Source organism: Alternaria incomplexa (assembly GCF_024043165.1).
Source record: "Alternaria incomplexa strain BMP 0042 chromosome Unknown scaffold_11, whole genome shotgun sequence".
In the NCBI taxonomy this organism is placed as follows: domain Eukaryota; kingdom Fungi; phylum Ascomycota; class Dothideomycetes; order Pleosporales; family Pleosporaceae; genus Alternaria; species Alternaria incomplexa.
The window spans coordinates 450,214-477,253 of record NW_026249860.1 but is presented as its reverse complement, the minus strand read 5'-3'; the positions used below and the strand labels follow the sequence as shown (position 1 = coordinate 477,253).

The 27,040-nt window shown below is 53.2% G+C and overlaps 7 protein-coding genes across 7 annotated transcripts; 3 read left to right on the top strand and 4 right to left on the bottom strand.

Moving 5' to 3' along the window:
- Nucleotides 1-132: 132 nt before the first annotated feature.
- On the bottom strand, nucleotides 133-3,957 carry J4E90_007565 (uncharacterized protein; the record flags this gene model as incomplete). Its single annotated transcript, XM_051437100.1, has 2 exons — nucleotides 133-3,645; nucleotides 3,742-3,957. 2 exons carry the CDS (start codon nucleotides 3,955-3,957, stop codon nucleotides 133-135), a joined length of 3,729 nt encoding a protein of 1,242 aa, XP_051288846.1.
- A 296-nt stretch (nucleotides 3,958-4,253) lies between these two features.
- On the top strand, nucleotides 4,254-4,787 carry J4E90_007564 (uncharacterized protein; the record flags this gene model as incomplete). The annotated part of the gene is made up of 2 exons (XM_051437099.1): nucleotides 4,254-4,424; nucleotides 4,476-4,787. The coding sequence occupies 2 exons, from the start codon at nucleotides 4,254-4,256 to the stop codon at nucleotides 4,785-4,787; spliced, it is 483 nt and encodes a 160-aa protein (XP_051288845.1).
- Nucleotides 4,788-4,986: 199 nt separating this feature from the next.
- FES1_2 (hsp70 nucleotide exchange factor fes1) lies at nucleotides 4,987-5,672 on the bottom strand (the record flags this gene model as incomplete). Its single annotated transcript, XM_051437098.1, has 2 exons — nucleotides 4,987-5,220; nucleotides 5,274-5,672. 2 exons carry the CDS (start codon nucleotides 5,670-5,672, stop codon nucleotides 4,987-4,989), a joined length of 633 nt encoding a protein of 210 aa, XP_051288844.1.
- Nucleotides 5,673-6,694: 1,022 nt separating this feature from the next.
- J4E90_007562 (actin) lies at nucleotides 6,695-8,244 on the top strand (the record flags this gene model as incomplete). The annotated part of the gene is made up of 6 exons (XM_051437097.1): nucleotides 6,695-6,701; nucleotides 6,800-6,830; nucleotides 6,978-7,033; nucleotides 7,111-7,141; nucleotides 7,195-7,966; nucleotides 8,014-8,244. The coding sequence occupies 6 exons, from the start codon at nucleotides 6,695-6,697 to the stop codon at nucleotides 8,242-8,244; spliced, it is 1,128 nt and encodes a 375-aa protein (XP_051288843.1).
- Nucleotides 8,245-9,001: 757 nt separating this feature from the next.
- Nucleotides 9,002-10,625, top strand: J4E90_007561 (uncharacterized protein; the record flags this gene model as incomplete). Its single annotated transcript, XM_051437096.1, has 4 exons — nucleotides 9,002-9,340; nucleotides 9,399-9,654; nucleotides 9,708-10,298; nucleotides 10,348-10,625. 4 exons carry the CDS (start codon nucleotides 9,002-9,004, stop codon nucleotides 10,623-10,625), a joined length of 1,464 nt encoding a protein of 487 aa, XP_051288842.1.
- Nucleotides 10,626-15,541: 4,916 nt separating this feature from the next.
- J4E90_007560 (uncharacterized protein) lies at nucleotides 15,542-18,880 on the bottom strand (the record flags this gene model as incomplete). Its single annotated transcript, XM_051437095.1, has 3 exons — nucleotides 15,542-18,150; nucleotides 18,200-18,343; nucleotides 18,622-18,880. 3 exons carry the CDS (start codon nucleotides 18,878-18,880, stop codon nucleotides 15,542-15,544), a joined length of 3,012 nt encoding a protein of 1,003 aa, XP_051288841.1.
- A 4,507-nt stretch (nucleotides 18,881-23,387) lies between these two features.
- J4E90_007559 (uncharacterized protein) lies at nucleotides 23,388-25,323 on the bottom strand (the record flags this gene model as incomplete). Its single annotated transcript, XM_051437094.1, has 4 exons — nucleotides 23,388-23,515; nucleotides 23,593-23,852; nucleotides 24,251-24,989; nucleotides 25,143-25,323. 4 exons carry the CDS (start codon nucleotides 25,321-25,323, stop codon nucleotides 23,388-23,390), a joined length of 1,308 nt encoding a protein of 435 aa, XP_051288840.1.
- Nucleotides 25,324-27,040: the final 1,717 nt, after the last annotated feature.

Sequence of the window (27,040 nt, the reverse complement as noted above, 5' to 3'; positions counted from 1 at the left end):
AGTATACTGGAAACGTAGCTGGGAAGTGGGTCGTGGGCTATCTCATAATATATTGCTATGTTCCCTCGCGATTCGCTCTACGATCATAAACATCTTGGCTACTCAACATGTATGCAACGCCTCAAGCGGTTCTCAACCAAGTATTCGCTCGATAACATATCTTCCGCCAGGCTCTTTCCTCTGTACCACCTTTCTAACACCCAGGCCCCATCCTTGACTACCCTTCTCACCCATGAGACTCATCTCGACTTCACACTCTCGTTTATCCTTGCTGAGATCTACGATCTTGCCCTTTGGCTTACTCGCTTGTAGTAAAGGGGTGTTGAGCGCAATGTTGATGATCTGCGGCCTCGTAACGGGAGTGAGAGGATGCATGCGCGTCTTCGGCGTCCGGCTTCCAGTAATAGTTGATGATGCAGCCCGCTGAAGATGCGAGTAGATAATGTATCCCGGCATCTTTGCTGGCGGTGTGCGTGCGAGTATGGAAGAAGGGTGTAGAAAGACGTATTTCGAGTGTGGGTCGTCCGAACGCTCTGATTGTGACGAGAACAGAGTAACGTATGGCACATCGATCGCGGTCTTGGGCTTCCTTGGGAGCTCAGGAGGCACAGGTGCAAGATCGGCGCGCATAGCAATCTGATCGATGAAGCCTGCGGCACAGATCTGGGTAAGCAGATTAATGTTTCGCTCCGAAGGCGCTGGAAGCTTTGCATTGTATGCTCCAATAGCGGTGGGTCGATGTGCCCGGACAATGTTGGTGAGCTGGTGGCGGAGCTGACTGGCCTCGTTCATGGATTTTGGATTGAGGAACATGTCTTCGCAAAACCGGTGCGAGTCAGGCTCGTACGCGTAGGCACAGATGGCGTTGCTGAGCTTGATGCAATCGCTCTGCTTCGCGTTGATGCTCATCTTTGCCTGTGCGGCATTGTAGGCTTTGCGCAGCCGGGAGCGCTCCTCAGCTTCGATGTTGTCCTGCTCGGTGCGGATGGCATCCGGGTCTTTGACGGGCTCACGTAGTCCGAGGTTGTTCTCTGGAACGATGAGTTCCGGTACAGAAAGGGCAGCCACCAATGCGATGGTTTCAGCTGCGAGATTCTGTGCGACACCCATCGCAACCATGCGGGCGAATCGTGGATTCAGAGGATATAACGAAAGTTCGTGACCGAGCTTTGTGACCTTGCCATCCAGAGACAGTGCCCCAAGGTATGAAAGCAGATTCTCGGCCTTCTGCAGACTTTCCCTATCCGGCGAGGTGGGAAAGGGGAAGTTGACGACTGGAGCGCCCATACTCTTCAACTGCAGCACCACGCCCTCCAACGGTGTTCGTGAAATCTCTGGAGCTGCATACTCTTCAAAATCTCGCTCGAAAACGGCCGATGAGTACAGGCGATAACAGTGACCAGGTCCAGTACGACCCGCACGACCGGATCGCTGGTTGGCACTAGCCTTGCTGATCCAGCTGACTTCGAAACTCTGGACGCCAGTGATGAGATCATATTTCTTCTCCTTGGCTCTTCCGCAGTCAAACACGTAGCGGATACCGGGTATTGTCAAACTGGTTTCTGCGACGTTCGTCGCAAGGACAATAAGACGAGAGCCATCAGGAGGTGGGTCAAACACCCGCAGCTGCTGATTTGTGGGCAGTTGTGAGTAGAGAGGCAGAACATGTACGTTCATAACAGTGTCCTCTGCCTTTTCGTCTTCGATCTCGAACTCTTTGTCGTCTTCATCATCTAGTCCCATTATCACGGAGCCTTCCGAATCCGAACCATCGTCGTCTAGGTAGTTCTGATCTTCAGCCTCTCCGCCCAACTCAATGTCCTCGGCCTCTAGTGGCGTCTCCGCTGGAGAAACCACAACTTTGCCATGCTTCACTTCCCGCCCTTGCGTAGAGGGAAAAGCTTCCTTTAGGCGTTTTGCAAGCTGCGAGATCTCGCTTTGTCCAGTAAGGAAGACAAGCATACCACCCTTGGGAAGCTTTCGATGTCCTCTGCAGACCTTACGATACATCTCCTCAACGTAGTCTCGCTGGGTGCGACGTGCGAAGTGGTTTACAACGGTGTATTGTCGACCCTCTGCCTTGATCAGTGGCGGAGGCTCACTCCTGAACAGGCGTTTGTTCTCGGTGAAGTCTGATATCCGCAAAGTAGCGGACATGATGATCAGTTTGAGAGGCTTGTTCTTTGGGTCTTCTTTGACCATCTGAGCGCGAAGATCCACTATCCTGCTAAGCATGCCAATAAGAATGTCGGTGTTCACACTACGTTCGTGAGCCTCATCGATGACAATCGCCGAGTACTTTGTCAATACGAAGTCTTGGGTAATCTCCCGTAGCAACACACCGTCGGTCATGAATTTGATGGCGGTTTTAGGACTCGTCGTCGTGTCGAATCGGATCTGGTATGCCACTTTCGTACTTTGGTCGCCGAGTTCATCGCCGACACGTTTCGCCATACTGACAGCGGCTACACGACGCGGTTGCGTGACACCAATCATGCCTGGCGTAGGCCCGTCTGGCGCTCCGTATCCAGATTCTAGGAGAAACTGAGGCACCTGCGTGGTCTTACCACTACCCGTGGCACCCCAAACTACTACCACGTCGTTGTTGTGTATGGCCTCCATAATCTTTTGCTCTTCCGCTACGATAGGAAGCTGCAGTCTTGACTCTTGTATCTCTGGTGACCGTTCGACGTTCACGCTGAAGGCTTTCCGTGTCGCATCCGTCGCCGTTTTCGTCTCAAGTTCTGGGGGCAGAGGATCTTGTTCGGGAGCTCGAGGTTTGAAGTTCGCCGGAATCGGAGCGTAGGATAGTTGGTTTGTCGGAGTGAAACCCACTTGCTCGTTTCTCTGCTGCGTTGCCCAAGCCTTGAAAGCCGACGTTCTTTCCTTCTTCGCGATCTTGTTCTCTTCGTCGGGACTGGTATCGCTATCCTCGTCGCTGTCGTCCTCAGAGTCTCCGGACTCTCCAGATTCGTCAGAAGCTTCGGATCCGGAAGTTGATGCCTCCTCTTCCGAATTCAAACCAGCGTCGTCGGACTCAGCAACAGATGCTTCAGATTCATCCCCACTGTCCTCATCGTTGTTCTCGCTGCCCGAGCTGAAGCCCTCCCATGCGACCTCTTCTTCGACCACGACGGGCTTGTTGGTCTGGCCTTTCCGGCGCTTTCGCACTTGTATAACGGGTTTGCCCGACTCGTCAACCTCTAGAGGCCTCTTCAGCCCGCTTCCAAAGAGTCCACCAGTCTGCCGTGGCGCTGCGAGTGGCTGTGAGGTTGGCTGCGAGGCTTCGATTTCGGGCTCGGAGGGTGATGGGGATGGCGCTCGTTCTCGTGAAGAGCCGTTGGTTTGCGCTGCTTGCGAGGGGATCTGTCGTGCGTTTGGTTTCGAAGTGGGTATCGGCGCTTCTTCTTCGTCTGAACTTTCGTCTCCAACCTCCCTGACCTCGCGCTTCTCCAGTATCAGGCCTTCGTTCTTTTCCACATCTATGCCGGCTCTGCTCTCAGCCAGTGCGCGCCTCATTGCCTCCCTCTTGGTGTCCGCTCCTCGACCGAGCTTCTTCGAGCTTTGGAACAAACTGGTGTCGACTTTCTGGGTCGCGAGCTTCTTGAGCAGTTCGAGATTCTCTTCTTTCTTGAGTTTCGTATCCTGCAAAAGTTAGACTTGAAGTTCTTCGTGGTACAGTCGTAGCGCAAATTGACAACGAAAAGTGCTGCGAGTCTTGTATGCTGTATCTCCACGTACAATGTATTTGTCGAGGCGCTTCTTCTTCTTGCCGCTCATCTTGCCCTGCGACTCTCGGGTGAGCTCATTCTTGAGCGCAGCCTTCTTCTGGGCGCGCTCCTGCTCATCCTGGGGCAAGATCTCGGTCGCATTGGTGTCGACGGTGGCCTCATGCGCCGGCGTCTTCTGGCGGGCCAGAACCTTGTGTTTTCGCTGTCGCGGCACGAACTTGGGCATTTTGGTGGTTGCGGCGTCGAGGACTGCTCGCAGCGCCCGAAAGTTTTTGGTGGGGATCTGACGCTAGTGGGAACTCCGCAGCACTTCCGCCGGGTGCGAGTCGAGTGGGCTGTTGATCTGGATTCAACACCACGCACCGCCAGACACGAACGCGAAAGTCGCATCAGCACTCTACTGCGCGCCTAACTACTTTCACTATACCAAGAGCTCTAGCCAACTCGCTCGCCTTTCGTCGCATTGCTCGCCGCATATCAGCTACCCCTCAGCAACAACGGTCGCATCGCACGGACAACACCATGGCAGCACCCACAACTTCAGACGACTACGTCGTGACGCCCGCCCCATACCCAGCGCGTACCAGTACGGCTACTTCAGCGATCAAGAGTATAGAAACTACAGCAACGGCGGTCAACTTTGCGGACAAGATCCTCATCACCGTGACACAGAATGGACGGCTAGCGCACTGGGTGTGTAAATATATCTGTTTGTCTGTAGTATGTTTTGCTAACACCTGCTAGGTACATGTACCCCTTGACATCTCCGCGACCGATGCCTCCATGACCTCGAATGCCTACCTCGAACGCGACGAAGAAGACCCCAACTCAGACCTCCTTCCTATGCACCATCTCACGGCTACAACTATACTTGGCGGTACCATGGCAGAGCTCGACACTCTGGGCTCAACACTCGCGACACAGGTTGCCAGTGCCATTAAGCAGCGCGATGACAGGGAAACCAGGATGGTCGTACTGGGTATGGGTCTGGACAAAAGCATGATTGGAAGAGAAGCATTCAGCGAGCTGGTTGGACTTGTGCTGGGAGTCATATGAGATCGAATTCGTATTGCTTTAATCTATGCAATGCTCGACGTGATAACCGTGGGAGTCTGTGCCCGAACGTTACTCCATCGAATCTTGGGTATGTTATCCATCCGTCCTCCAAGGTCAACTTTTGTCCCTCTATGCGCCGTCCCATGCTGACCAGTCAAGTACCGTAACGCCGACCCAATGCAATCCAGAACCGATTCCTTTATACGCTCTCACGGAGCTTGTTGATCAAAACATCGACCGACTCCATGTCGTTGGCATCCAGCTTTTGTTGCGGCTTGAACTCGGCGGGCACATGCTCTACGGCGGCATCGAGCGCAGCCTGGAAATTGCGGACGGAGGACGACAGGGCGAAGACTGCCTTCTTGCGGACCTTCTTCTCGGTGTCTGAGGTGGCCATGCGGACGAGGGTGGGGATGGCGCCGACTACGAGGAGCTGGGGATCGTTAGTATGTTTCGTGAGTGTGCGCGAGATCTGGGAATGCTTACCCGTTCCTGTGTCCGGATGTTGTTCTGGACGGCAGTGCCGCAACACCATGCAGCGTAATACCGGAGTTCAGACTCCTTGTTCTCCAACTGTTCGACAAGGGGCACCCATAGTCCCAGACTCTCGATGTTGTTTGCATTGTCGAGGTTCTCGATGAGCTGCTCAAAGTTGTCGAAGGCGGTCGTTCGATGCTCCAATTCGGCCTCTTCGTTCTGAATGACCTGCATGCTCTCCTGCATCAATTGCGCATCCGAAGGTCCTGACATTCCCGTCATGAGTTGTTGCAGCGCCGTGGCGTCGATTTGAGGCGGCGGTTGGTTGGCGGCAGCGGCATCATTGCGCGAAGCCTCGGAGTTCTGGATACCCCATTTGAGGAGGTTGTTTAGTCCTGGGTCGTTCATGGTGTTGGATAGATGTGTGATGTTTGGTGTGTTGTGTGGAGGGTGTGTGCAATCGCGGGGTGCGTAGCCATTGAATAATTTTGGCGGGCCTTATGACGCCGACGCTCGCGAGGGGACCAGCAGCTTCGCGGGCCTTCCATGGGAGATCGTGCCCAACACAGCTGTCAACACCATCAACCACATGGCGGGAAACGAACAAACACGACAAACATGGCGCGGTGCAAAAGCTGGTCGATGTCGGCTCTCAATGACATAATCACGACATGTTGGCATCGAGCATGGCATTGTTGCTGCGAATGCTCGTCTGGCTAGGTGCACTGCTGCTGCCCCTCCGCACACGTGACCATCGTATTCGGAATGGGCGGGGATGGCGAGTTGGCGGTGAGCGAAGCCGCGGATGGCTGGGGGACTGACTTGTGCTCGACGCTGACTTGTGCATTCACAGCGCACCGGCGAGAACACGTAGGTGCTAGTGGAGTGTCGATGATTGCTATACGCCAAGGATCAAACACCGCTGCCTGGCGGTCTGGTAGAGTTGACGTGCGCCGACAGCAGCTTCCTCGATGCTGTGGCGGGGAGCTTGCGTACTCTCCCAGTACGTACCACCGGGATAGATAGAGTCCATTCTAGGCTGCACCCTTTGGGCAGCACGTATAAGATGCCCAATGCTGTTATCGTCGTGAAGCCAGATCGCCAACGCTGAAATTATACACAATCCCCTTTAGGAGCCGCCCGTTCGTGCAAAGCCTCCTTCGCGCCTGCGCTCCTGCCACCCCGCTAAATCTGGGCAAGGCCGACCCGCTTATTTAGCACACCCAGTTCTTGCCTCTGCGCACAAGAACCTCAACCTCAACACCGCCGCCGAACTTGTAAGCTCCCCGAACACCTCCGTACCCTTTTTACTTTTTCACCGCTAGCTGCATCTTTGAGCCTTCCCACTGACGCTCAATTGCTCCAGCGCTCTTACATCGACACCCATCTACAACTCCACGTCTACTCTAATCTCACCCTAATCAATCAACATGGAGGGTAAGCAGCTCCACCCCGACCGCCCCGTGTCCTGACCATCGCCGTCCACCATGCCCTCTATCTCAATGAGCTCTACTAACCTCGATTGCCTACTACAGAGGAAGTCGCAGCCCTCGTCATCGACAATGGGTGAGTTGGCACCACCCGAAGCCCAACACCGCCATCCCTGCCGTGGAGGGGCTGTCCGCGCCTGAGCCTTATCTGAGCCGCGACGACGTCCTCCACGACAGCGCGCTATGTTCGGAGATGAAATGAGCTTGAGCTGACAATCACCAGTTCGGGTATGTGCAAGGCCGGTTTCGCCGGTGACGATGCGCCCCGAGCAGTCTTCCGTAAGTACCTCCATTTCCGCCTCCCAGCTGAGGCGGGATCAATCACCATCTCGAGAGCACTTCTGACAGCTTCGCAGCTTCCATCGTTGGCCGACCGCGTCACCATGGGTACGATGAACCCCCCGTAGCCCCTACGCACTCCGCCGTCTAACAACAAACAGTATCATGATTGGTATGGGCCAGAAGGACTCCTACGTCGGTGATGAGGCACAGTCGAAGCGTGGTATCCTGACCCTGCGATACCCCATTGAGCACGGTGTCGTTACCAACTGGGACGACATGGAGAAGATCTGGCATCACACTTTCTACAACGAGCTGCGTGTTGCCCCCGAGGAGCACCCCGTCCTGCTCACCGAGGCTCCCATCAACCCCAAGTCCAACCGTGAGAAGATGACACAGATTGTCTTCGAGACCTTCAACGCTCCCGCTTTCTACGTCTCCATCCAGGCTGTCCTGTCCCTGTACGCCTCCGGACGTACTACCGGTATCGTGCTCGACTCCGGTGACGGTGTCACTCACGTTGTCCCCATCTACGAGGGTTTCGCTCTTCCCCACGCCATCTCCCGTGTCGACATGGCTGGTCGTGATCTGACTGACTACCTCATGAAGATCTTGGCTGAGCGCGGTTACACTTTCTCCACCACCGCCGAGCGAGAAATCGTCCGTGACATCAAGGAGAAGCTCTGCTACGTCGCTCTTGACTTCGAGCAGGAGATCCAGACTGCCAGCCAGTCCTCCAGCTTGGAGAAGTCCTACGAGCTTCCCGACGGTCAAGTCATCACCATTGGCAACGAGCGTTTCCGTGCTCCTGAGGCTCTCTTCCAGCCTTCCGTCTTGGGTCTTGAGAGCGGTGGTATCCACGTCACCACTTTCAACTCCATCATGAAGTGCGATGTCGACGTCAGGAAAGACCTGTACGGCAACATCGTCATGGTAAGTTGAACGCTACAATCTCGCAAAACACAGCTAACAGCAGCCAGTCTGGTGGAACCACCATGTACCCCGGTATCTCCGACCGTATGCAGAAGGAAATCACCGCCCTCGCCCCATCCTCGATGAAGGTCAAGATCATCGCTCCCCCGGAGCGCAAGTACTCCGTCTGGATCGGTGGTTCTATTCTCGCCTCGCTCTCCACCTTCCAGCAGATGTGGATCTCAAAGCAGGAGTACGACGAGAGCGGTCCCTCCATCGTCCACCGCAAGTGCTTCTAAGGTACTGGAGGTCATGCGTCTACGCGATTCATCGACTGACGGTTTTCTTCCAAGCGTGTTCTTGCGTACGGTTCTCGAGATCATGACAAGCCTAGTAGCGGGGGCATCCTTGTATTGGTGCCTTGTTATCCCGGGGTTTTACACATGTCGATTGTCCACAAAATAGCACAGCGGGCCAATGGTTGGGTGTTTGAGTTATGGAGGAGCTTGAGCTCACATGGGGGTGTAGGATCTTAAGGTTGTAGCTTAGAGCCTATGGACACTTTCATATCCCTTACGATCTTTGGTTGACTCTGCGTGATGAGTGATGATGTGACAACGAAATCTGCGGCTGCAAGCTCATGTGTATCTCAAAACCTCGACCTGGCACGTATCCACGTGAACGTACGACAGTCAAACACGCGCGACGCGTCACAAACGTGCCTGCCTTTTGATCAAAGTAACGACGTGTAGAACTGGGACGAGTGGTTGGACATCCCTGCTAGCGCGGAAGTGTGTCCTCCGCGGGAAGGCACGAAGCGACGCGTTCCTCTGCAAAATGCTTACTTGCACCCTTCCATCTCACGCATGAATCAGCATGATATGACTCAAATCCTCATATAGGCCCTCACCATCTTATGCAGCTGTTGCGTTGTTCATTTTACTATTTATCGTTGTTATCGCAACGCTGGTCGCACTGGGGCGATTGCCTCAGAACTCAAACCGTTCACGCGACTTCCGCATCTAAAGTCGCCCGAGCGGCCTCTATCCAGTCGGGATGTCTACATCATCTAGCAAACCCGCTGATGAGAACACACCTCTCCTAACTCAAGTAGATCCAACACCGATAACAGAGGATCAATCAATCGACCCTTCATCTCAGCAAGATGACATCGAAGAAGAAGATCAGAATAAGCCACTGCCCAAAGCTCAGATCTTTCTCCTGTGCTTTACGGTATGCGTGGCGCCGATTTCCTTCTTCTCCATCTTCCCTTATATCAATTTTATGATTGAGAGGGTGGGGAATGTGGATAAGGAGGATGTTGGGTTTTACTCGGGCTTGATTGAGAGCTTGTTTAGTGCGACGCAGATGTGTGTGATGATCTTTTGGGGGAGGGTAAGTACCACTGGTTTTGCTGTAAACGGGGAAAGACGCTTGCTGACATAGCATCTAGGCTTCTGATCGATATGGGAGGAAGCCTACTCTCGTCATATCTTTGTTGGGCTTGACTGTCGCCACGACTCTCTTTGGAATGAGCCAGACCCTCTGGCAAATGGCGTTGTTCAGATGCCTGGGTGGTGCCTTTGCTGGAACGGTCCTCACTGTCCGAGCTATGATATCTGAGAATAGCACCAAGCATACTCAAGCACGAGCATTCAGTTTCTTTGCTTTCGCAAGCAATATGGGCATCTTCATCGGTCCGCTGATAGGTATGTGTTCTGCAATGACATGAGCCAACAATGAGCTAAGTATAAATCTATAGGTGGTGCACTCGAACGCCCTGCGGATAAGTTCGCATCAACCTTTGGCAAACTGCAGTTCTGGCATGACTATCCCTACGCGCTTCCTAATTTTGTCGTATCGGCTCTTGCTATCTCTGCAGCGATCACAACGATGCTTTTCGTTAAAGAAACACTGCACATCCATGGCGACAAGAAGAAGGCCGCAAAATCCACCATGTCTACCTGGGAGCTCATTAATCGTCCCGGCGTCATGCGAGTACTCGTCGTATACAACTACGTGATGCTGATGGCATTCACATTCACTGCCGTCTTTCCAGTCGCCCAGTATACACCCGTCAAATTGGGTGGCCTCGGCTTCACCGCAGAGCTCATCGCTGCATGCACAGCGTTGAACGGAGTATCTCAGGCAGCCTGGCTACTCATTGTATTCCCTGCGCTACACAAGCGCGTGGGTACTGGCTATGTGCTCTATCTATGTGCATCAGTCTGGCCACTTCTGTTCATCGTCGGTCCGGTATACAATTTCCTACTCCGGCATGGGCATACTACCATCTTCTGGGCTACTGGGCCACCTCTTTTAGTCCTTGCAAGCGGAGTGTCGATGGCCTTTAGTAAGCCTCCAGAGACACCTGTATCTTGCTTCGCTAACGTATACGACAGCCAGCGTCCAGCTCGCGCTCAACGATATATCGCCCTCACACGAAACACTCGGTACACTCAACGCCGTCGCACTTGCGGCGCAGAGTGGCATTCGATCCGTAGCACCGGCTCTTGCGACTAGTATATATGCTATTGGCGTCAAGTACCATATCCTGGGTGGTCAGCTCTTCTGGCTTTGCCAGCTCATTCTGTCATTCGGCTTGTTTGGGCTGTTGAAGCTGCTTCCTGCAAAGGCTAGGGGGGACGTGAAACCGAAGCTGTTCAACGGCAGTGCTTGATGTATAGTTCTGTGTAAATGGAAATACTACTCGTGGGCATGTGTTTATGCCAACTGATATCGAAATAAAACAGGAGGCTCGTATATGCATGGATCTACTGTAAACTGAGGGGATGTTGTGGTAGTGTCGCTTGCGTGTATGGAAGCACATTGCCCATAGTGAAGCATCACAGAAAGACTTGAGGAACGAATATCATCGAAGGCTTATGGAAAGGCAGTTACGAATCATACTCTAGACAATAGACACAAGATTTTCACAAGCGCCGTACGAATCGCATATTCAGCTCAAGTCAATATCTTACTTGGGGCTAACTACAGTAAGGTTTGCACCTGCCTTTTCTGGAGCCTGCGGGAGCCTTCAACCTCCGATAGGCGAAGATAGTCTGCTGGAGATCTTCATATGGTCTAATATGCGCATATACTCTGACTGTGTCATCTAGATCACAGCCGATGGTTTGGGGGCTCAGTTTAGCTTATGGGGGCGCAGCTGCCAAGCCTGCGTAGGCTGACACTACCTAGGTGTAGCTCATCCCCAACTCCAGCATTTCGCTTCCTTCTCTACGAACCCTTCACACTTCTTCCGACCATGAAACTCATCAATACTGAAACCCTGGAGCTCAAAGATTTTATAAGTCGTCCACCCAAGAAATACGCCATCCTGTCTCACACATGGGGTGACGAGGAGATTGACTTCAATGAGATGCAGTCTGGGCCTGATACCAAGAAGGCTGGCTGGAGGAAAATTCGCGACTCGTGCAAACAAGCTCAGATCGACAGACATGACTACATCTGGTGTGATACTTGCTGCATCGACAAAAGCAGCAGCGCTGAATTGTCAGAGTCTATCAACTCTATGTTTCGCTGGTACCAAGAAGCCGAAGTATGCTACGCTTTCCTCGAGGATGTTCAAAACGTCGAATACCTTGCAAGCGCCAAGTGGTTCACGCGCGGCTGGACTCTTCAAGAACTCATTGCGCCCAAAAGCCTAGTGTTCTACAACAGCGCATGGCAAAAGATCAATACCCGAGAGAAGTTAGCAGGGAGAATCTCAGGTATAACTGGGATCGACGAGTATTTTCTACATGGTGTCGATTCTACGAGCCGTGTTCATGGAGCGAGCTTTGCCAAAAGAGTTGCTTGGGCAGCGAATCGAACTACGACAAGACATGAAGATATCGCATACTGCCTCCTGGGTCTGCTCGATGTGAATATGCCATTGCTTTACGGGGAAGGAGGTATCAAAGCGTTCAGAAGATTACAAGAAGAGTTTCTCAAAGTCAACGCCGATCAATCATTTCTCGCGTGGCTTCTTCCTCCAGAGAACGGAAGGCCAAATACCTCAGATGGTAACCTTCTCGCCGCTGAGCCCAACGACTTCCGAGAGTGCACTAAGATATCACTGGCCAGTGACGATGTTGCTCCCTTCTCCCTCAACAACAAAGGCCTACAAATTTCTCTACCATTACTCGAGAATCGAGGTGTGAATGCCCGGCGAAGCTCAAAGTACCTCGCCATCCTTGCTTGCCAGCCGGACGGCCAACCCGATCACCGTATTTGCATACCACTGCGTTCTCTAGATAAGACCGTGAGAACCTTTAGTTTCTCGCCAGGTCACAAGCTCGTTCCCGTCTCGAATCACAGATTTGGCGCTGCGCTGATGACAGACTGCTGGATACTCAGGACCCCCAAGCCCTCGACTCTCCTGATGCTATCGCTCCATGACTTGCCTGTGCCGTTGGCCTCGTGGGAACCAAGGATCTCCTATCTCGACACTTCAACGTCGACTTGGACATACCTGGGCAAGCCTGGACAATCAGAAACTTCCCTTATCAGAGTGCCTGGTCAACGAGAGCGCGCCACCATTGGGGTTATTTTCCATCCCTCATCTATATACTCAGACATCATGAGCGGTGATTATGGGAGCACACAATGTTCGAAGGTTCTGATTCGGCTGGAAGTTACTTCCTACAGCGTGGAAGCAGGCATTCAGCTTTTCCATGTCGCCAGAGATGGGAACTCGTCGGATTTGAATGTTCTACCTAACACACCTTCGCATGAGATGTGGTCCAACTCGTGCTTGAAAATCGTTTCCTTACGCATCTCAGAGTCAGAAACGTTATGCGCATCAGCCTCATGGAAGCGTGTTGCAAACAATGATGCGCTGTGTTTGCGTGTCGATTTGGTAGCACCCGATAAGTATCGTGTGCGTCAAGTACACACATTGCTGAGTAGTGCTTTCAAACTACTCTTCCCCACAGACCTATATGTTGATATTGTCTATGGGATAATAGTCACATGGGGGCTATCTATGACAAAGCAGTTGGATATGCCCCTGGTATATACAGCCGCTATGGTGTTTTACGTGGTGTTCAAGAAAGCGGCTCTCACGAAGCAGACGGGTTCACACCACTGGGAAGTGGATTACCCCGTTTCATTGATTCTGGGTGTTCCACTAGTGAGCTTAGTATACATCAACGGCTACAAAGACAAGGCCTCCGCTTGGTACTATTTGGCCTGGATATTCTGGACTGCATGTGGGCTCACAGTTTCCCTAGTATGGGATATTGCAGCCGGCAAAGGCTACGTTCCCGAAAATTGGTATCGATTGATATACGGGGAAGAAGAACGAGGCAAAACTTCTATTCCACGTAGTAAAAAAGACTAGTAAAAGATAGTCACAGATAAAATTCGTCCTTTTAAGTACACGAACACTCCATGTTACCTTCACCAAGGCATGTTCCCATCTCCGAAAGCAGATTGTGCGAAGCTAGATTACTCAATTGCCTCTCCACCTCACACAAGGGGAATCTGGACACTTTGGAGCCCATATTAGCGCTGGGATTTCTAACGTGCTAAGTTAATACTGATATAGACTACAGACCTGTTCAGTCTTCGCCTTGTGTGAGTTAAGCACGCATAAATTCCTTTCATTCGTATCCAGGGCTACATTCCAGCACCCTAGCTACCAAGACTGTCGCAAATTCCCGAGCCACAATGATGTACAACACCACTGCAACCCTCCACGTCATCCCCAAGAAGCAAAGTAGCACCTCTAACGGCCCATCTCGGCGTCATCGACCCGCGCCGACAGCACCACCACAACCACCCGAGCCATGACGTCCTTCAACCCACGGAAGCTGAAACACGTGCAGTCACGATAAGGCTACACAAGCAAGCAAGCATTGCTTTGCACCAAGTCCCAGCCCCCCAGCCATCGCTTATCTGCGCTTCCCCGTCGCAGCTCGTACAGCCAGAACATCGGCGTGATGACATCGAAGGCGGGATGATCACACAACACCCAACCACCCCCCAGCTAGAAACACGCAATTCTCTGCCCAGCCAGACAGCGTGTCCAAAAGCCGCCCGCGGACACACACCCCGTGCGATCGACATTGCGTCCTGCGACGCAAAAAGTTGCGGCTAAACAGCTGTCGTGCACGGCTTGCGATACGTATCGTGAGGAAAACGTCGACTCCGCAAAGCGGCGATCAAACGTCATGCATCGTGATGAGTGAACATGAGTCGGTGATGTCGCACAGTCACGCAGTTCCCGATTCAAGTTTCCTTTTTGCACATCCTCCGTGTTCGCGTCGGGAAAACGCTGCGCGGGAGTGGTTTTTATTGAAACGTGTATCAATACAAACAGCATCCATGTCAGGAGCAAAGTAAGGCTGCTAAGATGTGGGCGACGAAACACTCCGCGTCTTGGCCCGGGCAGAAAATGCGTGACAAGCAATTGGCAAGCCTTTTTCCCCATTGTCAGAGCGCCTCAGGATCGGGAGACTCGATCAAGGCGCGACGCGTTGTGCTGCCGATGCAAAGAAGATGCGACAAGCGTCACAATGGCATCAGCCATCGTCGTCGTGAACGATCCGATGCGATGCGCTGCGATGGCATGGGGGCCTTGTCCACGGGTATGTCACTTTGCCCAGACAGGCGCACGCGAAAGGGTTTAGTTCCAACCGTCACGGAGGCTCGGCACGCTATTAAGGCCACCCAATATAACCAATACACCACTGGATCGCGACGAAAACGTTGGCCGGAGATGCGCATCACCATCTAGCCCAACCTCTTTTCGAAGTAGTCTCTTCGGGGGTACTATTAGTTCGTAGGCTTTACGTGGCAGACTTGGAATATTGCGATGCGATACGGAAAAGGAGTACAGCGACCGTGTCTCGATCTCTTAGTCTCTCGAGAATGCTATTGGGTGGGTGAGCAAGATAGCTAATGTCGTCCTAAGTAATCAATTGCTTCACCGTGCATGTGTGTCACGTTCGCCTAAGCATTACATGCCTTGCGCGAGCTGCTGCACAAAGTATGTCATGTTCGCGATAGCTTGCATGGGCTTGCCCAGCCGTTGGTTGGTGCATTAGTAGAGAGAGGCGATGGCGTGCAGCTGTCGCTTTACCCCGCTTGGGAACTGGCAGAGAGGGTGAGCTACCACGAGCTATCTACCCCGCGTGCTGTTATGGTTTGCTCCGCGCAGAAGTCGTAAGTGGCTTGACTTGGGTATGCATGCTGTGTGACCACCAGCTGTCGTTCTTATCGGTGTTGTGTTGACGGAACGTAAGGCGGGTGACTAGCGGCAATTGGAAAGCCGTGAATCTTTCCGATGTACTAGCGACGCGTAGGACTTCGCGTGAACTTTATTGCACCGAAATGATTGGGGGAATTCATTGAAGCTCAAGATGGAATTCAAAACAGAATTTGAAGTAGAAGAAGTTGGCTCACGTCAAGCAGGTCACAGCGATGATTGCAATCGGGGTATTAATTTGAGACAATGAAATTATGCTTCTTGGTATACATGAGAAGACTAGCAAGACAGTGATGAAAAATTAACCTTGCTTCAGGTGGGTTCATCAATCCCGTACAAATATCCAAATACACATCGCGTCATGGTTGAGTAGCGACCCTAATTTACTCGTCATCCTCCTCTTCAACAGCACGGGGAGCAAGGACGTAGCGGGTTGTGCCGTGCTTGTCCTTGCCGTGCTCGAGAGACAGCTTGCTGAGGGCAGCAATCATGTTCTCAATGGCAGGGTTCTTGCGGCTGCGGTCCTTGCGGCCGAGGGTGTCGAGCCATGCGATGCGGTTAAGCATGTAGTAGACAATGGCGATGATGATGGTGACACCAATGGAGTAGGCCCAGACGACAACGACGGTGACAATGTCAACCCATCCGTCGTCACGGAACCTGCTGTTGATGGTGGGAGGGTTGGTCTGGTAAGGAGCACCGGACATCCAGCCGAAGAGGGTGAAGATGGTCGCGAGAGCGTCGACACCGAGGATAGCGATGATCAGCTGGAATGAGGGGAAGGTCTTGCCACCACGGGTAACGAAGATCAACCAGTTCTCAGTAAGAGCAACCTCGAGGAAGAGAATGGGCTGGATAGCACCGAAGTTCTGGATGATACCTCCGCTGGGGATGAAGAGAGTACCACGGACGATCCAGGTACCGAGAGCGAGGAGGAGACCGAGAATGACGGAGATGAACCAGATCTTGGGCAGTTGCCATTCGACGGGGCGTTGCTCAGAGTGGGCATTGTCGTAAGCGACAGCGACGGTGGCCAAATCAGCGAAGAGGGCAAGGAAGACGATGAGCTCAGCGCGGATGGTCTCGTTGAGGATGATCATGGAGGTGACGAGGTAGACTTCCAAGTGCAGGCAGAGAGCGATACGGTACTGGATGTAGGCCTTCATACGCTGGAAAATCTGGCGAGAAGTCTTGATAGCCAAAACAATGGTGGAGAGACCAGGGGCAAGGAAGACGATATCAGCGGCAGCCTGGGCAGCCTCGGTGGAACCCTCGACGGCAATACCACAGTCAGACTTCTTGAGCGAGGGAGCGTCGTTGACACCGTCACCAGTCATGGCAGTCAAGTGGCCACGCTGTTGGAGCATCTCGACGACCTGGTACTTGTGCTCAGGGAAGACTTCAGCGAAACCGTCGGCGCGCTCAACGAGGTCGTGCTGGGTAGTACCAGTGAGACCACCGCCGATGAGCTTGGAAGAGTTGTAAACCTTGGTACCGAGAGCAAGCATCTTGCAGGTCTCCTTGGCGATGGCAATAGCGTCACCAGTCAACATCTTGACGGGAACACCGAGCTGCTGAGCCTCAATGATAGTCTGGGCGGTATCCTCACGAGGGGGGTCGAACATGGACAAGAGACCGAGAAGGATCCAGTCACCGTCGTTCTTCTGGTAAGCGACACCGAGAGATCGGAAACCACGGCGAGCGAACTCAGCGGCCTTCTCCTTGTAGAGGGTAGCGGTGACCTCGTCGCAGTTGGCAAGGTTGACAATGGCCTTGGGGGCACCCTTGGCACAGACGTACTTGTCGCCGCCCATGTGGCAGACAGCAGTGATACGCTTGGAGACGGGGTCGAAGGGAGTGAACTTCTCAGTCTTCCAGCCCATGTTGAGGATCTCGCGGGCCTTGGGGTAGCGGCGGATGGTAAGAATGGTAACCTTGTCAATGGGGTCGAGCGACTTCAGGTTGTGGGAAGAGGCAAGAGCAGCGACAGCCATCATCCAGTTGACGTCCTGGCCATCAGCAACGTAAGGCTCACGGAGAGAGAGCTGGTTAGCGGTGAGAGTACCGGTCTTGTCAGAGCAGAGAACATCGACACCGGCAAGCGACTCGATGGCAGTGAGCTTCTGGACAATAGCCTTCTGCTCAGCGAGGTAGGCAGCACCGACAGCGAGGGTGGTGGTGGTGACGACGGGAAGACCGACGGGGACACCGACGATGAACATGATGAGGGCGTAGTGGAGAAGGGTGACGGACTTGTCGGTTCCCTCACGGGCCTTAGCAATGGGAATGTGACGGAAGAAACCACCAATCCAGGCGAGCAGGATGAAGAACATGACGAGGACGAGAAGCGCCGTTCCGATGGAGTTCATGATAGCCTTGAAGTGACCCTGGTCCTGAGCGCCCTGAACGAGGGTAGCAGTGCGACCGACGAAAGAGTGCTTGGCAGTGGTGATGACGATACCGTAGGCCTTGCCACGCTTGCAACCAGTGGTGTAGTAGGCGACCTCTCCCATGTACTTGTCGACAGCGAGAGACTCTCCGGTGATGGACGATTGATCGCAAGCAACGAGAGGGTGACCCTGGGTGATAGGGTTCTCCTCGTCGAACTTCTCCTCATCGACTTCGTCATCCTTCTCGTCCTCGGGGTCAGCGTCGTGGAACTTGTCCTCAGCCTTGAGCTTCATGTACAAGTCGAAGTCCTCAGGGTGGTCGTAGCCGCAGATAAGACGGGCGTCACCGGGGACGGACTGGCCCTCCTCAATAACGACGATGTCACCGGGAACAAGCTCGCGAGCGAGAATGGTCTGTTGCTGGTTGTCACGAACGACGGTGGCCTTCATGGCAATATCTCCCTTGAGCGAAGCGACGACATCGGCAGCCTGCTTCTCCTGGTACCAACCGACGATGGCGTTGAGCAACAGGATACCGCAGATGACACCGAAATCGACCCAATCCTGAAGACCAGCGGCGAGAAGAGCAGCGAGCTCCATGACTATGATGCGTTAGTTTTGCGCTAGGCCAAATTGTGCAGGGATGCTTACCGTATAGAATGGGACCAGTGAAGTAACCGATGAATTGCTTGAGAAGGTTGGTCTTCTCAGAGGAGATTTCGTTGAAGCCATAACGCTTGCGACGCTGCTCGACATCGGCGGATGTCAAACCAGTGCGGAGCTCAGTGTTGAGGTCTGCGATGCGATGTTAGCAAATTTGTTTCCTCATCGTGTTGCTCATCTCGCATGCTGCAGAAGCGGGTAGTTTGGTGGAGCCGGTCTGCATTATTGGCTCCACCGAAGAGGCCGCTATCGCGTCGCTAGCAGGGAGCAGCTTGAGCGCGGACCAGGCCCGCGCCAGCCACCAGATGTCGGCCCTCGAGCTCAACAAAGGATGAATTGGCGAGGCAGGTGACGCGCCGCGGCGCATTGCTGCAAACGGATGCTGTGAGGGAGAGATTGGTAAAACTTACAGTCGTCAGGGACAGCGCCGGCGTCCTGGATGGGAGTGGCGGCAGTGGGAGAACCCGACTTCCAGAACTGCCACCAGGCCTTCTTCTTCTGGGTCTGCTCGGCGTGCGGGTTGGTTCGGGTGTCGCGGTAGAAGAGGATGTACTTCTGGAGCGCCGTGTACTCGTCCATGCCCTCGAACTCGGTCATGGAGACGATGGACTTTTGCCGCTCAGCGGCGCTGGAGGCGCGGGGGCGCTCAACATCGTCGTTGGGCGCCATCTTGTCGAATTAAGGAATGCTGTTGCTCGTATGTATTATTATATCCGGTAACTCTAGGCACAGAGAAGGCTTTCCGAGGCGACTTGACGGTGAGGTTGAGTGTCAGGTCGAATGTGCTGTGCAAATGGGTAACTGCAAGCAGGGCCTTCTCTGTGAAGAAAGTGCAGAGGGTGCGGGAGAGGCTCTGGTTAAGTAGCGCGGCAGAAACTCACCCACGTATCAACCCAGGGAAAAACTCAGCAAGGACCGACCTTTGGCCGCTATGAGGGATTTATGATTGTCATAAAGCTAACCGCGGATGGAGCTTAGCTCGAGCCGAGAGTCCCGGGGGTGAATTTGTTGTGAGCGGCCCGTGCGCCAGCCGCTACATCATCGGCGCGCGACATGGCGCAGAGATTGGCCGTCGCAGCGCCCGGCCGAGCGTGATGCGCTGATGACGGAGTGCTTACTACGATGCTGTACGGCTGCGACTGCGGTTGCTGTGTGCGCAGACTCTGGTACCTCGACGGGCACCAGCCGACAGCAATTGGGATGTCAGCAGCCGGCGTCGCGATTCGCAGCGCGGTTCATTGCTTCTCCACCAGCGGCAGCAGAGATTAAGCTGGAGATAGCGCGACAGTCCGCGACAAGCGTGCAGTGCTGCAGGGATCAGCTCCCATGACGTTTGGCAAGAGCGACCGGCAAACAGCTCCTCCACGCACCTTGCTCACTCCGGACGCACCAAGCTTCAGCACTCATACGCAGGAAAGCTTGAGTGCTTGGCGCGATCTCAGCCAGAGTGCGAGGCATTTTCCCCCCGTACGAGAGCCGCGTATCCAGACTGCTCCCCACGCTGCCTGCGCGACTTTCCGACTTTCGCATTTGCACAATTTTCTTCTAGCGGCCTTCCAGACCCACGAACCAAGATATGCCACTTATCCCAACTCCCTCAACTGCAGCCGCCGCGCCATAATATCCGACTCCCCCCATGCAGCGCGCGCGACCAGCATGCCCAGATGAAGCAATTGTTTTCTGCCCCCCGCGTAATCGACCGCCGCCGCTTCTGCACAAAGGACCGCACTCCATGATTAAGCACGTGCCAAGCAGCTAAGGGGCGTCTCGGGGCCTGCCTCGAATCAGCCTTAGCTGTCCACCACCCGACCATATCGGCCGAATCAGAGGCCTCCAGCCGCCCAGCGTCGCCTGGCCAACGGCTCCCAATTACACCCCATGTTATGGTCATACAATACATGCTATCTGCGACTCCACACGTCCCATGGCGCCGTTGCGATGCTACGCACACACGACGTTGCGCAGGGTCCTGTCTGTTGAATTTGGATCGCGACCGAGATGACTTGGCTGTCGTGAGGCTGCAGGCATGGATGCGCCAACGCGCCCCAGTTCTTTCCAGACCGAGGAAGGCCTTCCCAACGAGGAAGCCGCGTCGGCGCGCCACGTGACGTCCTGCCTGTGGCTCGCTCTCGCCTCCCTTGGCTGCGCGACTGCCGATGCTTCGCCGGTACACCAGTGAGCCTCACCGCATTGCCTCAGCCTCCAGAACGAGTGCGGGAATAATCATCGCACCCACAAATATCACCCTCCGTCGCCGCTGCCGACACCAACCTCTCCATGTCTGCCCCGAGCCCTGAATCGCCAACCCCCACCGCCAATACCGCTGTCGGTCCGCGACCGTCACGCGCATTGCAACGCCATGTGCGTGTCATGTCGCCTGAAGACTTACCGGTCGAGATATGGCACATTATCATCATGTATATAGACGATCACTGTTTCGCCTGGTTCGTGCTGCGCCAGATATCTCCCTTTCTGGCTCATGTCGCGCAAGACGTCTTCGCGCGCATCGTCTCGCGTACCTGCAGTCTTCGCTTCGCTGGACAGACGCTATGGAACTTGCTGTAAGCCGCGTTTCACCCTGCGCTGCTCGGGAAACTTTCACTCACCATGCCAGTCCTCCTGATCTTCGCTGTGATACACAATCCCCATATCACACCTTCCGCGTGCAGTTGCCGTCGTTTCGCTTCCAGCCCTCGTCTTTTGTCCCCGCTAGCTCCAAGGCCAGACTTGTTCTGAAACTATCTTCACCGGCAACTGTGAACGACACGCCATCCTTGCGCCGGCCATATGCAGGGACGGTAGACCTGACGAGCCGCCTCACTCAGGTTTTCTTCCATCCCGGCGCTGTCGCAGACGCCGAACGCAACCGTTTGCTCAAGCAAGCCCACTTTGTGCTTTTTGATGACCAATTAAAGAGCGTCCGCCTGCCTTCACCAGCCATCGATGTTACCGCCCAGGAACTATCGCTTGACTGGCGCCAGCTCTGCGAGACCTTGATGCGCGACCAGTTCAAGTGTCGCTTTGGCTCCGGTGCGTCGGTCCCCTGGTGGAGAGAGTTTCCGTGACCGGTCCTGTATCACATACCAAGAGCCTACTTCACCATCGTCACGAGGCCATAACATGTTCTCCCGTCTGGGCAAGCGCACAAGTAATCTATGCTCGTTGCACCCCCAGATGGGTTTGATGGCCCGCCAAGTAGCAGATCAATTTTGCGTCAGCAACGGATCTGTGTAGATCGCCCTTGGCACTGGGAACACACACCCCCCGACGATCCAATGTGTCCGCCGTGCGCCTCTCCTCCTTCTCCGCCTGGGCATATTCCTTCATGCCTTCATGCCCGGGTCATTATCGTTCACCATCCGCACCTTACTTTAGACAAAGTATGCCCAGCTTCTCCAAGTGTTGCACTTGGGTGCGGCATTTCTGACATTGCCTTGGCTTCCCTCGCGGGACTATCCGAGCCGCGGACGTCCAAATTGGTCTTCCACGATATGATGCAGCTCAACCTCAATATCTTTCTTGATGAACACACACAACCGTTCATTCCGGCTACCATCTTTTACAATTCATTGTAGGGGCCACCTCGACGTCGTCTTGGTGTCAGCGCGAGCCATCACCAGCAGAACTCCGTGACTAGTAGTGCAGTTACCCCAGAGTATACACAGTCCACCTCCGTGGGGAAGCCAAGCGTTCAGTAGTACATGTGTTCCTTCTCCTCTCCCAACAGTGTGTCAACAGATTACATGTCTTTGTCCTCCGCTGCCAAGTAGCTCTGTGCGGACACACCAGCCTCGGCGGAGACCGTGTACCACACAGCATACATCTCCTGTCTGTGCAACGTCTTGGCCACTTTGTCTTGTTACTTTTCTTAATTAGACTACATCATGTGTTACCTTACGCTACTTCACTTCATATCTCTTTATATTCTTGCGTGCGTTAGATTTCATTTGCGCCAAGTCTATAGTCCTTCACTGTAGGATGCTGTGTTGTCACTGACGAACTTGGCTTAACATCAGACTATTGAGTACTTGCTGACTTCAGTAAAGGATTGCATGGAAATATGGGGGTTTCGACTTGGCTCTGCCATGAATGTGGCTTCTGGGACAAGACCATGTGTCAATCACAAGCATTGTGCCGTCTTATCCGCTATGGCTGCCAAGCATACCCGCTGCACCTAATCCACCTCTTACAGATCGGATGCTGAATTACAGAAGTCTTCATATTGCAATGTAATGATGTAACGTGTCTCTTGGAGTTATCGGTGATATCCAGATACGCTGTATTGTGTTGTGCTATGCTATGACAGCCTTTATGTGACCCATCGCACAACATAGTTCGTATTTTCTCTGATACCTGCGCAAATGGCACCGGATAGAGCGTGAATCCGAGTTTTCAAATGTGAATATGCCGTGTCATCCGCGTCGTGGGGGGGGCATGCTGATGAGGCAGGTTGTGCTGTTTGTCGCCTCGCTAGAACCACAATTTACTTTGCACCAGCAAACAGAACATTAATTCACTACACCACCAACTTTGTCCAGCACGCAGTCAAACGCTCGAAAATAGTTGAATAAGCCGTGAAAATTGGATTGCCGACGTTTCCAGTAAAGCCGATATCGCTGAGCAGGGTTAAAATAGATAGGGCTGAAGTTTCCGTTGATGTCAGCAGCTACCGGGTGCATCCTTATTCAACGCAGAAAAGGTTCACAACGGCGTGGCGACACCACAACGTCAAAACGAAGTCCGCCCGACAGACAAACGTTATTAATATGGTTCAATGGCAGGCTGTCACTCCAAGCAAAATATACCTTACACCAATTCACCGCATCGCCACCTCTACTACACGACACCCGTCCTCATCGCCGCCATCGCACTCTTCATAGCCGTAACAACATGATTCGCAACAGGCGCATGAGCGTTCTGTCGAAACAGAAAGATATATCGCACCATCACACTCGCCTCATCGGTAATAACATGAACACCGGTGGTAACGCTGTTTCCATGCCCAACGACCTCGCACCCAAGAATAACACGCATGTTGGCCAGCGCACTGTTCTTCCACGTCGAGTAGACAGGAGCATAACTAAACGATGTCGCAGGATCTTCCGCCATATAAATACCTCTTCCATACACAGCGCCCGTGCGTTGGAGAGTTGTACCCGAGCAGACGATTAGACCTTTAGCGAGGATTGCTGGGAGGCGGTCTAGTGATGTACCGTGGAATAGTACTGTAGTCTGCGTAGAAGGCCTCGGAAACTTTGCCATATACGCCGTTTCCAGCGCCGGACTCGCATTCGCCAGGACAAACTGATGCGTCCCCATCGGCAGATTCTTGATCTTACACAGCCCGCTCGCTGTGGCTATGTAGCCTCTATAGTGCGTACATGCCCATGAGATGAGCTTCTCAGCGTCGGAGTGGTATCTGGATAGGACGGTGGAGATTTGGACTGCGTCGCGGATGACAGACAGTTTGGGGAGACTATCAAGGATGGTTTTGACGGTGCTGATGGGGTGGATGGGACAATTGGGGAGGAGCTCGGCTTTGTTGGCCATGGCGGCGCTGTAAACGGAACTGAGAAGCATATCGACGGCGAAGATGTCGGTGCGGATTTCGGGGATGCGGACGTCGAGGGGGAGGGCGTACCTGTATTGGAAGTGGTTAGTGATTGTACTATTGACGCTTTCTGTTCGGTGATGACTTACCATAGCAGTTGACATGCGACAGTCCAACATGGTGTAGATCTCCGCAGTTGCGTGCTCCTCCCTTTGTGGCGGCAGCCGCAGGAAATGCATCTTTGCCCCATTTCTCCGATCATAGTCTGGACGAGGCCGTATAGCCCTCTTAACGATACGTTCCCCGCGCGAAGGTACCGATGGATATGCCTGTTCATCTGCCATACGAAGACGCTCTGCTTCGAGAAACACACATTACCGTGTGGTGCATTGGAAGTTGCAACACAGATCCACGGGAAATGTTGATCAGTCTCTATACCCTTGTCACTGTCGTAGTGCACACAGAACGCGGGTGGCTTGCTCCCATACCGATCGATGGTTAGCCGTAAGAGAAGGTTGTTCGCTGTGCTCGGTACGCCCATTGCGCTTCGTTGTAGTTCAGTGTAGGAAGCGAGTGTGAAGCTCATCTCAATCTCGTCATCATCGAGTAGTTCAACTAGATCGATGATGCCGGGAGGCAGTTCTTGTATTTCATCCTCCAGCAGATTGCTATCGGGTATATTGTACTCCTCGATCAGCAAGGCTGTCTGCAAGGGGTCTTTCGCTTTCAGTGTTCGCTTTAGCCCTTCGAGGCGTTCGGCTTCTTGCATGATCTCTGCTTCAATGCCATCCCAGAATTCTGTTGCTTTGGAGAGCTCGCTCTTAGGGATATTTTGCTTGTATACTTTTAAGTCGAGTAGCTGAGCGAGGCGTTCGATAACCGTTTTCGTCTCTAGTGCTACGTCGTCGTCTTGGATCCAACCAGCAACCATGACCTCAGCCACAGCTAGTGGGATGTCGTATCTTCGCTTGGCAATTGTTTGAAGGGGTTTCCTCTTCTTTGGCGTCAATGAGTCTGGTTGCGTCATGATCTTGTACTGTTTGGACGCGCCGTCGTAGTAGACAACATCTCTCGAGACGATCCGGGAAAGACCAGCTTGCTCGTGAGTAGGAAGACCAGGTATGTCCAGAAATCCACATCTCGCATCCCAAATCTCGTTGCAAGCTTCTATAGCCTCATATGGCGCGTCCAGTAGTTCAGATAAATACTCAATGACCTCGCGCATATCTGATATTCGACCGCATACCCATATGATAATGTTTTGCATAATTCTCTCGGCTGAATTCCCTTCCGCTTTTTGGAGATGTGAAAGCATGGCCAGGTTCCGTTTCCTTTGTGGTTCGGTTCCATAAGATAACATTTGACGTACTGCGAATGAACTGTCGGATACTTCTTCGAGCTTCGTTAAGGTGGGCCCGAACTTTATTAGTTGTGATACCCAAGTCAAAATCTGGGGCTGTAGTAGAGACGGTAACTCGTGTTTCTTGGTGTTATCGGCAATGATGTCGGCGAAGATCGTCTCCAGTGATTGCATGAAGGAGAGCCATGTCGCAGAATCCATGGTTTGGATCAAGTGGTCGATGATGGCAGTGCCCCATCGCGCTTCTTGCTTCTCACTTTGGTTCAGCCATCTTAGTAAGACCCCTCTCCAACATTTTTTGCAACCTTCTCGTGCTGCCAGGGTGTTCGTCAAAGCAATTATGGCTTGCCGTGAGTCCGTCTCCTGCACACGAACGATACGCACTATGTCTCGGACAAAAGAAGAAGATCGCCCCAAGCTAAGATCTACTGCGAGCTCATAGATACATTCGCACTTGTGTCCAGAAGGATTGTCGATATCTCTTGAAACCAGTATAGCTAGCATGCGCCGGTCGACATCATCCACACCTTCTCCGGTATTCTCCCAGACTTCAAGGATATCACGCAATATCTGCTCGGTAGTGTCGCAAGATACTTCGGCAGTAAGCAGGTGGTCGACACAGTGTTTCTCGATGACTTCTTCAAGTGCGTGCCGTGATTTCTGATCTTTCGCATCGGATGCGAATAAGAGAGACTCGGTCGAGGTATCAGGATCGAACCAAACGAACGTGTGCCTCGTCTGCAGTTCGTTTTGATGTAGATTTTGGGCGGCGACGTATATCTCCTTGATCGATGTCATTCGTTTAGCGCTGGGCCATGCGCCGACATTCGCTCGGACAGCAGGCTTCAGTCGCGGGAATATATGTTCAGATGCTTTCACGGCCATGCAAAATGTGTGTAGCTCTAGTAGAAGGCGTAACCAAGCCGAAGTCTTTATCTGATTCCTTACGACAGATTGGCACTCGCGAAAGCATTCTCCAATCCCCTCGAATAGCCAATCTTGGAGGAAAAGCTCGCGAAAAGTCGTCGCTCCTGGTGCGTCGAGGAGACCGAGGAGTTGTTGAAGAGCGTGGACATGGAGTCCTCCGATTTGCTCCTTCTCACACCATAGCTCGCGGATGAAGGCATGATTATCTTTCTCCAGTGTGCATGCAATCTCTAACGAAGCGTCGAAGAGATCCAAGCTGCTCTTCGTAATTGTTCCGCCGATGGTCAATGCTCGAAACAGATTGAAGAGGCTTTCGCCCTGGGGCAGCGAAGTGGAGACAGCGTCCAACCTTACCACGAGTCTTTCTAGGCTGGTCGATAAACATGCTTTTGTGTGCTCAGGGACCTCGATGATCAGGCCGCGGTAGTGTACCCAGTTCCTTTGTTCGCCATAGCCCGCTATCAAACCCTGACGTAAGGTCTGCCTAGTACCCGTGATCATATCAGGTCCTTCCAGAGCCGCGACGTCGAGGATAGTCGACATATGAATGGTGTCTATCATAGAGAAACGCGTGATACGATCAACATCCGGTCTCCAAGAGGCCCACATTCTCCAGGCCGGGAAGTGGTGGCGATCGAAGACAGTTTCTATATTGGTACAAGGTGAATTCGAAGACGACGATACATCCAGTTCCGTCATCCAGTCTACTGCTTTCTTAGCTGCTACCCAATTACATGTCAACCGGAAGCCATTCAACTGCTCCGCATAATCTTTTATAGCTCGTCGTAAGAGCACCGCGAAGTTATGAAGATCGACGTCCGTATTCTGGGTTTTGTGATTCTCTAAGGCTCGCTTTACGCCCTTCAGATAGCAGCCGGCTGCACTGGCGCCGGTGGTCGCATAGGGTAAGAGTGTGCGTGCCCATTCTGCTTGCAGACGTGTTACTAAGGCAGGGTTCCCTTCATGCGCAGCGATCACGCTCTGTAGCCAA